General features: G+C 31.1%; 1 protein-coding gene across 4 annotated transcripts in view; it reads right to left on the bottom strand.

Annotated features, from left to right (window-relative positions):
* The window catches only part of ADGRB3 (adhesion G protein-coupled receptor B3), an 882558-nt gene that overhangs the window by 532080 nt on the left and 334725 nt on the right, over window positions 1–15753 (bottom strand). For all 4 annotated transcript variants that reach the window (XM_051997212.1, XM_051997213.1, XM_051997210.1 and 1 more), the window contains 2 exons: window positions 10099–10260; window positions 1981–2145 (listed from right to left, as the gene is read on the bottom strand). In XM_051997212.1, the coding sequence (XP_051853172.1) occupies window positions 1981–2145; window positions 10099–10260 (327 nt within the window). The remainder of the gene's footprint in view (window positions 1–1980; window positions 2146–10098; window positions 10261–15753) is intronic.

Below are 15753 nucleotides of genomic sequence, written 5' to 3'. Positions count from 1 at the left end.
AATTGAAACTATTTCTAGCCATATGAAAAGATGCTCAAATCATTATTAATCAGAGAAATGCAAATTAAGACAACTCTGAAATACCACTACACACCTGTCAGAGTGGCTAGAATGACAGGGAAAGATAATGCTGAATGTTGGAGGGGACATGGAAAAACTGGGACACTGATACAATGTTGGTGAAATTATGAATACATCCAGCCATTCTGGAGAGTGATTTAGAACTATGCTCAAAAAGTTATCAAACTGTGCATATTCTTTGATCCAGCAGTGTTGTGTTAAGTTTAAGAGATCTTAAAGAAGAGAAAGGGACCTGAATGTGCATGAATGTTTGTAGTAGCCCTCTTTGTAGTAACCAGAAACTGGAAACTGAGTGGATGACCCTCAATTGGAGAATGGCGGAATAAATTGTGGTATATGAATTTTATGGAATATTATTGTTTTGTAAGAAATGACCAGCAGGATGATTTCAGAAAGGCCTAGAAAGACTTACATGAACTGATGCTGAGTGACATGAGCAGGACCAGGAGATCATTATATACTTCAACAATAATACTATATGATGATCAATTCTGAGGGATGTGGCCTTCTTCAACAATGAGATGAACCAAATCAATGCCAGTTGTTCAGTAATGAATAGAACCAGCTACCCCCAGTGAAAGAACTCTGGGAAATGAGTGTGAACTACTACATAGCATTTCCAATCCCTTTGTTTTGTCGGCTTGCATTTTTGATTTCCTTCACAGGTTAATTGTATATCATTTTAAAGTCTGATTCTTCTTGTGTGCAAAATAATGGTTTGGACATGTATACATATATTGTATTTAACATATACTTTAACATATTTAACATGTATTGGTCTATCTGGCATCTGGGGGAGGTGGTGGGGAGAAGAAAAGGAAAAGTTGGAACAAAAGGTTTTGTGTTAGAATTCTTACAAGGTGCTAAGTCAGTGGAATCGAGGAGACAATGGTTAAATCCAGTTTAGCATTGATTTAATCCTACAACAAATAATGGTTTCCTAGTGATGTAATGATTGGAGTATACTGAGTGTGCAGCATATAAGCAAAAAGCTCTCAAGGCCAAAGAGCACTCTAGGAGATTGAGAAGCCAGGATTCAGTGGGCAGAACAAAGGAAGACAGAGAAGAGGTGGCAGGCTGTCCTGTGGAGAACACTGAAACCAAGATCTGGAAGGCCTCCAGAAAGCTAGCCAAGCTCCAAGTGAAGGAAAGAGAAAATAAAGGATCTGGACTTTAATCCCTGGCTGCATTTGAGGTAATTATTACTCTGAACTGAAACTAAGGCTGCCTCCAGAAGCTCCCCAAGAAACCTGCTCTCAGAGAACGATTATATTATTAGAGAACATTACAGTTTTGTAATTGTTAATGCTGAAAAATTACCCATGCATATATCTTGTAAATAAAAAGCTATAATAAAAAAATAAAAATAAATACAGAAAATAACAAAAAGAGTCTGAGGCCAAGTTTGACCCTAAGCCTTACTAACTCCAGGCCCAGCACTCTATTCTCTGTGACATGTAGCTACCCTTGCTAATATTAGAATTTAATAAACCTGAGGACAAGGAATCTTTTTTTTTCTTTGAATATTGGAATGAGCACAGTTCCTTAGGATAATTACAGTTCCTTATAAAGAGAACTAGTATCTTTCTCAGAACTTGAATCCATATTTTTTGATCAGATTGCTTCAGCATACCATGCTGTCTTTTTCCTGGCAAAGTGTAGATAATTGATATTTATTGGGTTGGATGGCTCTTCATAAGGGAAATATATATCTATATCTATATCTATCTATCTATCTATATAAAACACTTTTGACATAATGAATAAAATATTCCTAGAAGGTAACAATCTTGACATCAACACTTTTTTCAATGCACCTAAAAAAAGGTTGTAAGCCACTATTTGCATAACATTTTAATGCACAGTGCCATAGAATGTACTGTAAAACTTTACACCCACCTGGGCAAAGAGCAATATTGCATGGTTTATGATGAGTTTCAGGTCCCTCGCATGGTCTTCCCCCATACTGGGGAGGTATACATGATCGTGTCCTAGTTCTTTGGCCTCGACCACATGTAAATGAACACAAACTCCAGGGTGACCACTCTTCCCAAACTCCATGTACTGTAACAAAGTAAAAAGAATTTAACAACAAAAGAAGGCAATAAAATCAATTCAGAAAAAGGTAATAAACCTAAAAAATTAATCTATTTCTCTAAAATCATTTGATCAAACTACTTAATTGCCATAAAAATAGGAAAAAAAATAATTTGAAAATCTGTTGAGTTTGTTGGAAAGTCCAAAGTCTCTCTATATTTGAGTATGGCAAATTTTAAGCCACAGTAAAGAGAAATACTTTTTATTTTTAAACTAGGAAGATTTCAAAGAACTTATTTCTGCTTTACAGTAATTATCACAACAAAACTAGTAGCATAGTGATCAACTTCTATTAATCTAATCACAATAAGTAAAATTTCTTTTTTCACCTATGATCCTAGGTTAAAAGCCTTAATGGACTTTTGAGGTCATTTATTCCAGTCCTTCTTACTTATAATGTGAACACTGAGAACCAGAGAGGTTAAGACACTAGGCTAAAAATTATACATAAAAGACAGTATACTGTACAGGAATAAAATGCTAAGTGACATCCTTAAAAGTTTTGCCATACATTTAAAAAAATGTGAAAGACAATCAGAACTGTGAAAGAGCTACTTTTATGTTATTTTCTTATTTAATATTTTTCTTTTGAGAATAAATTAAATCAATATTTAATATATAAAAAATAATTTTTATGAAGAGTTTTAAAAATTTTTCAGGTACAAACCTTTCTTTTCATCAAATATTTTACTACTATTAACATAAAATATTCTTCCTATATCTTTTAATTTTGGATGATTTCAAACCTCACAAACTTTATAGTATCAACATAGTACAATTAATTATAACTTAAAGACATTAGCTGCTCATATAGCTGTCTGTGCTTGAAATTACTACTATTAGTAATGTATGCTAACTTTTTAATCCCCTTACAAAATTGCTCAATAATATATCACATATAGCTACTTTAAAAATTGTCTCTCAATTTAAAAAAAGAGAAAGAAATCAGCATGAAGAATATAAAGGAATATCCTACCTAATTTGCTGTTTGAACTTAACTTCAAAAAAACATTACATTACTAGAAATGTAAAACTCCATCAACCAACCAGTGAAAGCAGCTGCTTTCAATGCCACCTTTTGAAAAAAGAAATCAGTCCTGTTTCATACAGGTCATAAGATCAATCAGCAAAAATTATCTCATTTTCCTCTCAAATAGTGAAAACAGGAAATTACAATACTTACACTATACACTACTATGTTTACCAGATCTGAAATTCATTATGTCAAAAAACAAATGACAGCTTACTGGGGGAATAGGGGTGATAGATGAGTTGTAAAAAGAAAAATAAATCTATTTCCTCCTTAAAACTAGAAAAGGATAAGCAGTAATCTGAGGGAAGTTGAAGGCAGCAGGTTAGTTGGCAAGTAAAACCTATATAAGTTAAGAGAATCATTACAAATAAAGAATAGCCCAAGTGGCCATTCTAAATACCACATCTAAAAGTTTTCTAATTTCTATGGTTTTCCATATTTGTGAGCAAGAAAAATATGAAAAAATATTTGAAAAGCATTTAAAAATAATGCTCTTGAATAATAAAGAACTTGTCATATGTTGATATGTATGTGTATATATAAGATACATGTTTCACATATGCATGTATACATGCATGCATACATATAAATTATACGAACACACATCTATTCTATGTACACATACTTAATCTATTCTTAGGTGAATTTGTTTCAATTTTTTTAAAAAACAGGGAGGGTCATATGGCTTAGCCTTTAGAAATAATAGATGTTATGTCATTTAACATGAGAATTAACACTTTTTAAGAATAACAGATGAGTTACAATGAACATTTTAAAATATTTTCTAAATACATATTGATATTAAAACTATTTCTTTTTGAATAATAATTTTTTTCTTTTCTTCTGTAGTCTGCATTTCTCAGTTCTATTGAAATAGCTGGTTCTAGATTTCTGAGTACTATCGCTAATTACATTGCTTTGTTGTTCAATTTACTAATTTATGTATTTTCTTTCCTTGAAAATAGTTCAGCATTCAAAACATCCCAGAAAAAGAGGAATTTTCTAAATGAATTCTAAATTGGCAGATTTTCATCTGTTAATCTTTAAAATTCTGATTAATTTTGCTGATGAAATGTAAAGCTTTTGAAAACTGTTATTGACTTTTTTCTTGTCTTTATTTTTCATGCTGTGATTTCATGGTTCTTCCATCGCACCAAAGAAAATAAAATATTATTAAGTCCTTTTAATTAAAAATTTTGGATCTAATATTGACTACGAAATTTTTTTGTTTCTATAGAAACTGCCGATTTGTTATAAGAAATAATGCAGTGGAGATACAATGCCACCATTTCAGCTGACTATTTATAGATATTCATTGTGAATGGTTTGAATATGGAGGAAGATAGAGGAGAAGGAGGAAAAGAGAGAGAGAGAGAGAGAGAGAGAGAGAGAGAGAGAGAGAGAGAGAGAGAGAGAGAGAGAGAGAGAGAGAGAGAGAAAGAAAGAGAGAGAGAGAGAGAGAGAAAAGTGAAAGATAAAAAGAAAGCGAGAGGGGGAGGGAGAGAGACAGCAGAAAGAGAGACAAAGAGACACACAGAGAAACAGAGAGATAAAGAGACAGAGACACAGAAACAGACAGACACAGAAAGAGGCAGGGAGAAAGGGAAAGAAGGAGGGAGGGAAGGAGGGAGAGAGAAAGAAACTCTTCTGCTTTTAATTTTGAAAACTATTTGGTACATTTAATCAATGTACTGATAAACAAATGTGATTTGGGGGAGGGGAACATGATCATCTGTTTTAGCTGTAGAAACTGATTAGATTGATCATGTAACCATTAATTAATAATTTTTTTATATGTAGACAGATTTAGTCAAGTAACAACTAATATGGTGAACAGAAAGCTATATTATCAAAAAGTTTTGAAACCAGTATAAACAGTACCATTTTTAAAAATTCTGATTTGAAATATTATAAAATAATTTTCAATGATATTTTCTTTAAAAAAAAGTTATCTCTTTGAAGAAAATGGACAATACATTATACATTTCTCTTGTAAAAGTATTGTTTTAATCCTTGTATCTAAATCTCCAGTGCCTAATATAGCACTTGTCATATAATGTATTAATAAGTAATTATTAAATTGCTCAAAAAAAAAGCCTAACATAAACCAGATATGAATCTAAAGGGAGAAAATTATCACACTTAAGCTTATATAAAATTTTCCTAAAGTATAATAAAAAGTGTGAATGAATGCCACAAAATTACAAATTCAGGAAACTATGACCTCTTAAAGCTTTTCACTTTTTTTGCTAAAAAGTCTGTATACATCACTCAAAATCTATAATTTCCTATTCAAAAGGATCAACTTTAAAAAAGAATTTCTAGAATCTTGAAATGGTAGGGAAATCTGAGATCAGTTTAAGGCAAGGGCCAAAGGACTACACTTGGGGAATGAAACAGCCAGTGCTCAAACCCAGCTCTTATTACTCAAGGTCCAGTGATTTTTCTGTTCCACTAGATGAACCAGGAAGTATTATGTGGTTTAATTAAGGCAATATGTAAAGGAAACCCCAAAACTAAAACAATTAATTTCCCATCATTCTCCTTATTAATATAAATAATCTCTAACATCATTATTTCATAATATGAAGTAAGAAATGGTTAATTTTCTAGTCTATGTACAATATTATATTATTTCTTTAAATGCCAAACATATTTTGGATATATATTTAACTAATCAGGTAATGTTTTTTATCTCTTTTATCTCATTGCAAATATGATATTTGAATATAGAAAATTTATATAATTTCAGGCAACATGTAAATGGAAGGATTCATTTGGAATCATTGCTTTAAAATTAGATTAAAATTAGCTTGAAAGGAAAGTACACATAATGAGTTTGGAAAATAGCAAAACAAAATAGTTAACATATGAAACATTGCATAATAGCCATAAAACATTTATGTAAATATGTTAAAACATCATTTGAAAGTATCACCCTTCCCTAGGAGAGTATTAAAATATTTATTCTTAATATTAAAATAAAATAAATTACTGTATTATAAAATAACATTTAGGTTTGTTCAAAAAAGAAAAAAAAGGAAAAATATATCTGCTTTTTCATTATCTTTAATTCTATTTTTCTATATTGTTATGAAACAAAAATGTTTTTCCCCAATATCACCATCATACTATAAAACTTATAACAATAAATAAAATGGATACATCTGTTTAGGGAAAATGGTTATCAGCTCTATAAAGATAAAGAGTTTAATAATGAGCTAAATTTTCTGTTACATACACTAGTCTACAATTTTCTCTTTTATTCCAGAGATATAATGAAATAAAAGTAAGGATGAATGGCCAATGGAGAAATGTATTCTCATTCCTCTAACAGATTCTCTCTCTTGCCTAGATGAAGGACAGAATCACATGTTTTTTGGTTGAAATATATAAACATACATGTGTGTAAATAAGGGCTGGAAAGTGAAATCTGACCAAGGTGCATTCCTAGTTTAACCTTTATTCCTATTCATTCATTCATTCAGTTATGGGGATAATTACCTGATCTCAGTACAAGTTTAAAGAAGGGAAATGATGTTCTTTCAAAAGGAAACAATATTCTGAGTAACTCTTTGCTTTTAAATCTTTGTTATTGTGATATTATTATTTTTCAGGTTGTTAACACAAATTTTTATTTTCCTTATGAGAAATTAATTTGATTCTTCTAATGGATTAAAATAAAAAGCAACCTTAAATATAGGCAGAGTATTTCTTACCAATATAGTGGGATTAATGGGACAAAAAGAGGGCTCTTTATCCACAAATATCTCGACCACTGTATTTTTTACCCTTTTGACTGTCAATGAAGGGACAGAATTATTCTCTGCAATGAGATGTTAAATGCTTTGTCCAATCACACAGCCAGCCAGATAAGAGTTGAGATCTAAAATCAAATCTTCCTGGTTTCAATACTAGCTCACTAATTACTGGGTGTCCTGTTTCATGCTGCCACTGCCTTTAGCAATGCAGAACAAGGTTAAAATATGTAGCTATAATTGAGAAAACACAATTATCATCCTTAGTTTGTGCCTTATATCAAAATGTGTTTATTGTAACTATTCATCAACCTTCTGTGTCCTAAGCAAATGGAATGTAAATTTTGATGGTGAGTGATGTGAGAGATGGGAGAAGCTTAAAATTTGGGATATTATATGTAGTATATAACATGGTGTAGGATAGTAGGTAGTAAGGCACTAATATAATGGTAATCGTTACTTAAGCTGAAGTATATCAAAATAAAGGGATGTACCAAGAATGCCATTACAGCTTCCCACAATTTTGCCTTGGGTCTGTTTTTGACTTACAGCTAATGTTTAGTTGACAAGAAATTCAATGAACTTTTTTTTTTTTTCGAACTGGACATGAAATTTCATTAACTTAGGGAGCTGTCAGTGAGAAGTTCCTTCTACTGATTCTGATCAGGTGCTAGTTTTCAGCTTATATTCTTAGTGAGTTGACTGGGTTACTGAGAGATTAAATGATTTGTCTTTAGTCACACAAGAAAACATGTGTCAGAGATAGGACTTGAACATAGATTTTCTTGACTCTGAGGTCAACTCTCTGTCCAACATATGGTGTTGCTTCTCATGAATACTAAATACAGTTATCCTCTGGCAGATTGTGTATGAGTATACATACACACACATTTGAACTTAATCCTTAAAACTGAAAATCCATACATTTTAACCACAGATCTACTATATTGTCACAAAGCAGACCCTACTAATTGCTCATTTTCAATTTTCTCATCTCTCAAAACTTCTCTATTCCTTTCTGCCATTCTGCACCTTCTTTTCTGCTATTTTTTCCCCTGAATATTGTTCTTATCCAATCAATGTATTCTTTTTAGTATCATCTACTCTTCATTTAGTTTTTTTTTTAATTACTGCTTCTTTTATTTTTAAATCTTTGTTTCCTGCCCACAATGATTCTACTCTTTTTGTCCTTCACCCATTCTTTCTGTTCTTTTAAAATTGTATAAATTTCCTTTTGCCACTTCCTCCTTTCATTCTTTTTTTCTTCTTTCCCTTATATCTTTTATTTCTGTTTCATCCCATATTTTAAACAATGTCAATACTTTGGTACTCATAGCATTGTTTACATATATCCTATCTATATCTAGATATCTGTTATCTTATTCATTAGAATGTGATCACCCTGAGGACAAGGATGTTTTTTTGTTTGTTTGTTTGTTTTATCCACAATCCTAGGCATGGTTTTTGGTATGTAACAATTGCCTATAGCACTTAATAAATTCTCATTCATTAATTATCTGAATGATTGGTTTCATTGGTTCTTTCCCAACTACTACCAATGAAAAGGAAACTTTTTATTACCGTCTCCCCATCCTGTTCTCTAATGTCTTATACAATCTCTTCTACTTATTGGTGCAATTATCTTGCTCTACTCAGCTGTGGTTGTTTATCTTTCTGCATATTTTTGTTTCTTATTTGCAAGGTTGCTTCCAAGAATCAGGAGCTCCTCCGGGAACATCCATTCACTTAAAGTGCCCCATATTTCTCTGGTATTCACTTATACCTTTCCCTACTCAAAGGAAGAAACCCTTTGGGGACCCAGATATAAAACCATATGGGTATTCCTAGGAAACCTGCAAAACTCACAAGCTGTGACAAGCCATGTGTTTAGTGGAGGAGCAGGTAAAAATTGATGCTCCTCCATGGACCCCAAACCCCTGCAGGTTGCCATAAAACAGCTCTTTATGGCATTAGTAGTGCTAGATCTTGGATTTATAGTTAGGATCTTTCCACATGATCCCACAGAAAATGAACTACAAACTGGCATCTACAGAGGAGAAGGGAAGGGAGGAGAAGGAAAGAGAGAAAAGGAAAAGGAGGAGGGATGGAGAGAGAGAAAGAGAGAGAGAGAGAGAGAGAGAGAGAGAGAGACAGACAGAGACAGACAGACAGACAGACAGACAAAAAAAGAGGGGAAAGGGGGGAAAAGAAAGAGAAGCAAAGGAAGACAATGAAGGATAGGAAGGAGGACATAGGGAGAGGACAGAGGAAAGGGAGAAGGAGGAAGGAGGGAGGGAAGGAGAGAAGGAAAGGAAAAAGAGGAAAAAGAAGAGAAAGAGAAAAAGGAGTAGACTGGGAAAAAAAAACTGTGCAGTTGTGGGAGTGTATCAGAAAATTCTGATTTACAGTGAAATATTTAAAATTTGCCTTAAGTGAGAAAGGAATGTTATTCTGTTCCATTTGAATTATATCACTTTCCTAAATGACTGTGCCAAATGTCCAAAGCAATGGATAGTTCAAAATAGGGCAGTCATTTCAAATTTTATATTAAACAAGTGTAAAATAGAGCTTCTAGTTCACTGACAGTAACTGAGCATAGAGGACCAAATGTGACCATTGTATGGTCAAAGGAAGAGTTTGAGCTAAATGAAAAAAAAAACCTGAATTTTTTTTTTTTTAATTTATAAGGCTATAATGACTTTTGTGGCAATTGGAGAAGGCATGGCTTCAAAAATTTGCCACTTGTCTTAAATAAAGAAAATTAGTTTCATATTCTCAGCACATTAGCAAATTAGCATATCATAGTTTTTTTCTTTCCTAAATCATTCAATGGAATATTATTCCTCATTTTTTTCCTGAAAAATAAAACTTTATGGATAAACATTTTATAAAAACATATACTCGTATCTAAAACAAGCATTTGAAAAAATGGTTATATAATTCTTCTGACTGCTTTGAAAGCAGAAATAATCACATACATAATGAAATTTCACAGAAGAATAAGAATTATAGTTATCCACTCTAATTAAAATGTCCATAATCAGTTCATGTGAAAATAACCAAATGTTTTAAATGCTTAGCAAGACACAATTCAATAACATCTACAATTGTATTTGCTGCTAACACTACCTGGACAGAGGGCAGTGTTATTGCAAACCCTTGATTCTCTTAATGGGCCGCTGCAGTGTGTCCCGTAAGGTGATACACAAGCTCTGGTTCGCACCTGCGACCCTTGACCACAAGTAACTGAACATGAACTCCACTGGGACCACTCTTCCACACCAGATTCACCTGTACACAAGACAACAAATAAAAATGAATACTGCCTTGAGTAATAATGTAAAACATTGTAAGCAACTAACATTGTGGCATAATTTAAAGGCAACAGTATGACAGTAAACACTTGAAAGGGCCCATGGGGAAAAAAAATGTTTAGTGAAACAATAAATTAAAAATTGGGATGCACAGAGAACTGAAGCAAGAACTGACTTTGAGTCCAACCTTGTTAGTAGTGCTTCCTTTCACAAAACACCACTGCACTATGGCCACTAAAAGAAAAAGAATCAGTCAACATTTTACATAATAGAAGACAAAATTGGTTTTAATTCTCTGCCTCAAAAATTTTAAATAGATATGAAATGTTACAAGGGACAGTAGATAAATGCAATTTAAGCATAGTCTACTTAAAAAAAAAAAAGAGAAATGAATTATATATCCATGAATTTCTTTCATGCCTGCATTGTAGATACCTATTCTTAACTCTTGGGATATTCAGGCCATGGATATTTTGTCATATTTATGTTGTTGCACACTAAACAATTGCTCTCATTGTTTCCAAAAAAGATCCTCAAGTAGTACTACTACATTTCAAAATGAATCTATTAATTCGATTGCAATTATTAATAAGGCATTTTGACAACATTATGTTTTTCTCAGGGTCTAGATCAGTTTAGTGGCTATGACTCAGAATGCATGAAAACTCTTCAATATTTGCATTCTAATGCCAAAAATAACTTTTAACGTTGGGCTTTTATAAAATAAGGAAGGTTTGAATCCATTTCCCCAAATGAAATAAATCACTTCTATAGCATCAATGGTTTCCAAATATATAATGAATTCAAGTTCTAAGGAAACTTAGAAAAGTATGAAATGCTGAAGATTATTAAATTGGGTTCCTAATTCTCTCTGAGCTTAATATTCATAGTGGGTATAATAAAATTGATCTCAAAACATAAAGTTTTTTGGTCAGACATAAATACTATTTTCTTACTAGTAATACATTATCAAGCTTTAACATTACGATAAACATTGTTTCCATTACTTACAGTGATTGAGGAATGATTTAAGCATGCTTCTATTTTAAGTATTCCCACAGAGGTATTGACGATAGTGAATTTTACATTGGTATGTATCATACTACATAGAGCATAAGGAGAAGTAGGCAGATGAATATAAATAGAATTAATTTGGACTAGTTTTTCATGGTCAACTTGTCCTGGCTGTAATAAATTATATCAGAGTGTATAATCTAAAGTCACATTCTACTTTAGTGTCTTTGTTTTAACAGAATTATAATATTTGATTCTGATTTTATACAAGTGACATTATTTATCTTATCTTAAACTGTGAAGTCCTTTTGCCATTTTTTGTATACCTAGAATTTAGTGCGGTGACTGGCACACAGTAGGCATTTAAAAATATTTATTGATTGATCAACTAATTCAAGTGACAGTAAAACTCAAAACTTTTCTTCTTAGGTATTCTTCACTGGAGAACAATAATAATAAAAACAACAACAACAACAATGATATGCAGAAGATAAGTTATAAAGAGTGTTATTTCAATGTTGTGGAACTGAAGGGAAAAATTTGTCAAGTACAAATTTAAGGAAGATGTTAAAAAAAAAAAACTTGATCTTTAGAACATCTTGAACCTATATGTAGGGCAAAATTAAGAAAAGTAATGATTTAGTGGGTTTTAGAAAGGTATCAATTAATACTGAGCTAATGTGTATAATGTAGATTTAAAAAATAAACTCAGAGTTTTTATCCAAAGTTGAAAAAATTTTATCTCAAATAATGGTTTTTGTTTTAGGCTGGCACAGTAGGAAGATCAGAAATAGTTGGAAATGTACTTTCTAATGATAAGACCCCTCAAGATGACTGCATAGTAACAATTTAAGCATTAAAAGAAAATACTGATATTCTGTGAATATTAAATGATTAAATATTAATTCCAAATACATTTTTGCCAATTTTTTTAAAAAATTGGAGATCAGTTCTGAATGATAAAACTAAATGATAAAAAAATGAGATTTTAGAATGAAAAATTATCTAGCTATGGAAATTAGCATTAGTCTGTCTTTTTTTTCCTCATCCCAAAGTTTCAAAAATTCATTGACACATTTTCCTTCAATTGAAACCTTTTCTAATGACATGTATTCACTTTCAAATAGGACTTCTTTATTTAGATGGATGAGATAATGAAGCTTGCTGAAACAATTCTTTCCTGATAGAGATACAGGCCAAATGCTTTGGTTTGTCCCTGTGCCAAAAATGTCTTGACTTTTTAAAACTTTAGAAAATAGCATAGCTCTTTGGAAGAATGACAAAAGTGAAATTCATTAGATGATTGAGAGATTAAGCACATTTTGTAAGAAAGGCTTTAAGTTAAAAAGGGCTTTGTATGATTTTCAATTTTTGATGTAAATTGCATTTTTGAAAGTGAGAAATAAAAAAAAATCATTGTGAGAATCTTTATAACACTTCATGCAATATAAAGTGCTTCACAGACAATCTATTCTGGTCCTCACAACACCCTTATGAAGTATGTAATAAAGGCATCTATTAACATTTTGTTGACAAAGAAATGGAGACTTAGAGGTTAGGAAATGATTACTTGAAATGTTTGTCTCTTTGGTGATGAAGACATTTAGAAAGAACTTGAACATTTCAATTTGTTCATTCTGCTGTTTATATGTGTATATATTTACATAAGCACATACATTTTTGTGCAAATGCATATGGTATACAAGTATACTACTATATTAGTTTGTATATATATATGGAGAAATATTCTTAAATGAATATAAATTAGCAATTAATCTACACAGTACAGTAAGACTAATATCTGCCCAAGGGAAAACACTTGATTTTACAATCCGATCTCTTTTCCAGTCTTAATAATTGTTATCAGGAAACAAACTGTTTGTCCAAGGTCAATTAGTTTACATGGTAAAACTTTTAGATTTCTTATGCTTTAATAAGTATAGATTAGAAAGTAATATAGAATAATCAGACTATTAACCATGGCTATTTGATAAATTAGGATTTATTAAGAGGTAGAAATCTCTGGTTCTTAAAGTATTGGTTAGGTTTTTAAAAACAAACAGACCAAAATAATAAGAAATAGCCACCAAATGTCAGTATTCCTTTTAAATTTTTAAACCTTCCAAACGTAAAAACCTATTGTTTAATATTTAAAATGGTATCTGATTTAATTTTTTTTTTTTTGTGGAGTGAGGGATCTAGAATTCTGATCTTATCAGTGTAGTAAACTCCTGTATTGAGAAAATTCTCCATTAATTCAGATCTGTAAAGTTGCCCAGGGAAATTAAAAATTAAGGCATTTTCCTATTGTCACACAGTGAATATTGTAACTTTAATCCAGGCCTTTTTCACTCTGAGATAAGTCCTCCAACTATCCATAACAATATGTGTCCAACAAATTAGTCCATAGAACAGTAATCTCAATATTTAACCCAACTTTTCCTGCTATGTAATTATGATAAAATGATTTGTGTAATAATGTATATCAGTTCCAAAAAATGACTCAATGATTATATTAACCATACCACAACCAAATCTTTTGATTTGGGAGGTGATAGATTGTCTTATTGTAACATGAAAACATGAATTTAATAAGTTTTATTTTCAAACTGGATACTTTCTTAAGAAATTTCTTTAAAAATCTGCAATTAAAATTCTCTAGTCATCTTTATTGTCAAAGAGAAAAATATATTTAAAATATTTCTGAAAGCTACAAAATCTATTCTAGTACTTGATTTTTCTACCCTCTGTATAAAGAGTACAAAAAAAAATCATATAACGGTTTTCATTATTTTATATTTACAGTTATGGTATGTTTTCAAAATAATGTGAATGAGAGAAAAACATTCATGTCTCCAACCATTTTCTGTCCTTCAAAGATAGGTAGAAGAGAATTTGTAGTAATAAAACACTGTATAGGATGTCTAATTGTGAGACACTTACCTGTTAATGATCCATACTAACTCCCAAAATGCCTAAAGGAATGATAATTTCAGGAAAATGTAAATAAAAATGATTATTAAAAAAATTTCCAAAAGACCCGATGGATGCTTTTCATTTTATAGCGTTGTCAATGCTGACTATTTCTTTTCCTCAGGAAGGAATTTTGTTTATAAAATAAAGTTTCCAATAAGTGCCAAAGAAATGTAATTTTTTAAATGTTAATTTTATAGTCCATGATTATAGTTTTGTTTATAGTTTTTCTATATCTTTATGTATCAATTTCTTGTATTAAATGAGTTCAACATTAATATCATCAACTCTCACACACAATCACTTTTTTTCAGACTTATTACCATAAAGTTCAATGAATTTTCTAAAATATGGATAAGAATTTGAGGAAACATTTTACAATATCCTCATGGCTAAATTAGAAATGCTTCATTAATTTTATAATCCCAGAGGTATAATATATTAGATATAGTGAATAGAAATAAATAATTAAATCAAAATAATATATATTAGTAAGTTTTTACTTTAAAAATCAGGTTATTTGGTTTGGGTTATTTGAATTTATATCAAAAGTTGGGTTTGTGAAGTTGTATGCACTACTTGTACTTGGTTTAGGCAAATGAATTGTGTGTATGTATGTAGGTCTAATGTATGGTCATGTAAATTCTGATTTGCCTCAAATCAGTGCAAAAAAAAAAATAAGGCAAATGTCCTATGATTAAACATATGAGAACTGTACACTGAGGGTTCACAAATCTAATAAATTTCTTTGTCATTTGCCTGATTAAAAAAAAAACAACACATTCTCTGTCAGCAGACAGATGAGGCAAGCCAGAGTCTTTCCACTCCATACCAGATCACATCTCAATGTAGGATTTTCTTTTTGTTTGAAAATTTTCTCCTGAAATTATCCAGGAAATAGTGATGACCACCTTGTGTCTTAGCCATTTGTTTAGACCCAAAGAATTGTTTAATAGCTGGCCAAAGGCAAATTTCTCAAAGCTTATTATGAAGAGTGGCAAATTTTAGGATTTTTATGTAAGTCCAGTTAGACATTTCTTAATTCACTTAACAAAATGCAAATGAATTACTTTGTTTTTGATGTCTATGTTTTGATCTCAGCAAAGCAGTTTGTATTAATTTCTGCATTTGCAAAAAAAAAATATACTTATGTCATCATTGATCATTGTACGTTATTATGAACATCAATCTCTTTCTTTATATTTCTAAATTTGAATTTGGCAATACTCTCATCTTAAATTCTCTAAAGTCTATGCATTTATCAGTTATCAAAAAGCACACTTCAGTAATATGAGAGACACATTAAAATTGCATCATTAATTTTAATCTGGTTAAACATCATCTAAAATATAGAAAAAAGACGAATATATTTGTTCTTTTAGGGGTTTATATCATAATCGACTAGGCATCACTTCACAAGGTGACCAATTTGTTTCCCATCAGTATCAATGGAAATGCAATCTAGATTGCAATGGATAAAACC

The sequence above is a fragment of the Antechinus flavipes genome, chromosome 4 (assembly GCF_016432865.1).
Source record: "Antechinus flavipes isolate AdamAnt ecotype Samford, QLD, Australia chromosome 4, AdamAnt_v2, whole genome shotgun sequence".
In the NCBI taxonomy this organism is placed as follows: domain Eukaryota; kingdom Metazoa; phylum Chordata; class Mammalia; order Dasyuromorphia; family Dasyuridae; genus Antechinus; species Antechinus flavipes.
Note: the sequence above shows the minus strand (reverse complement) of the source record. Positions and strands in the feature narration are given on the sequence as shown.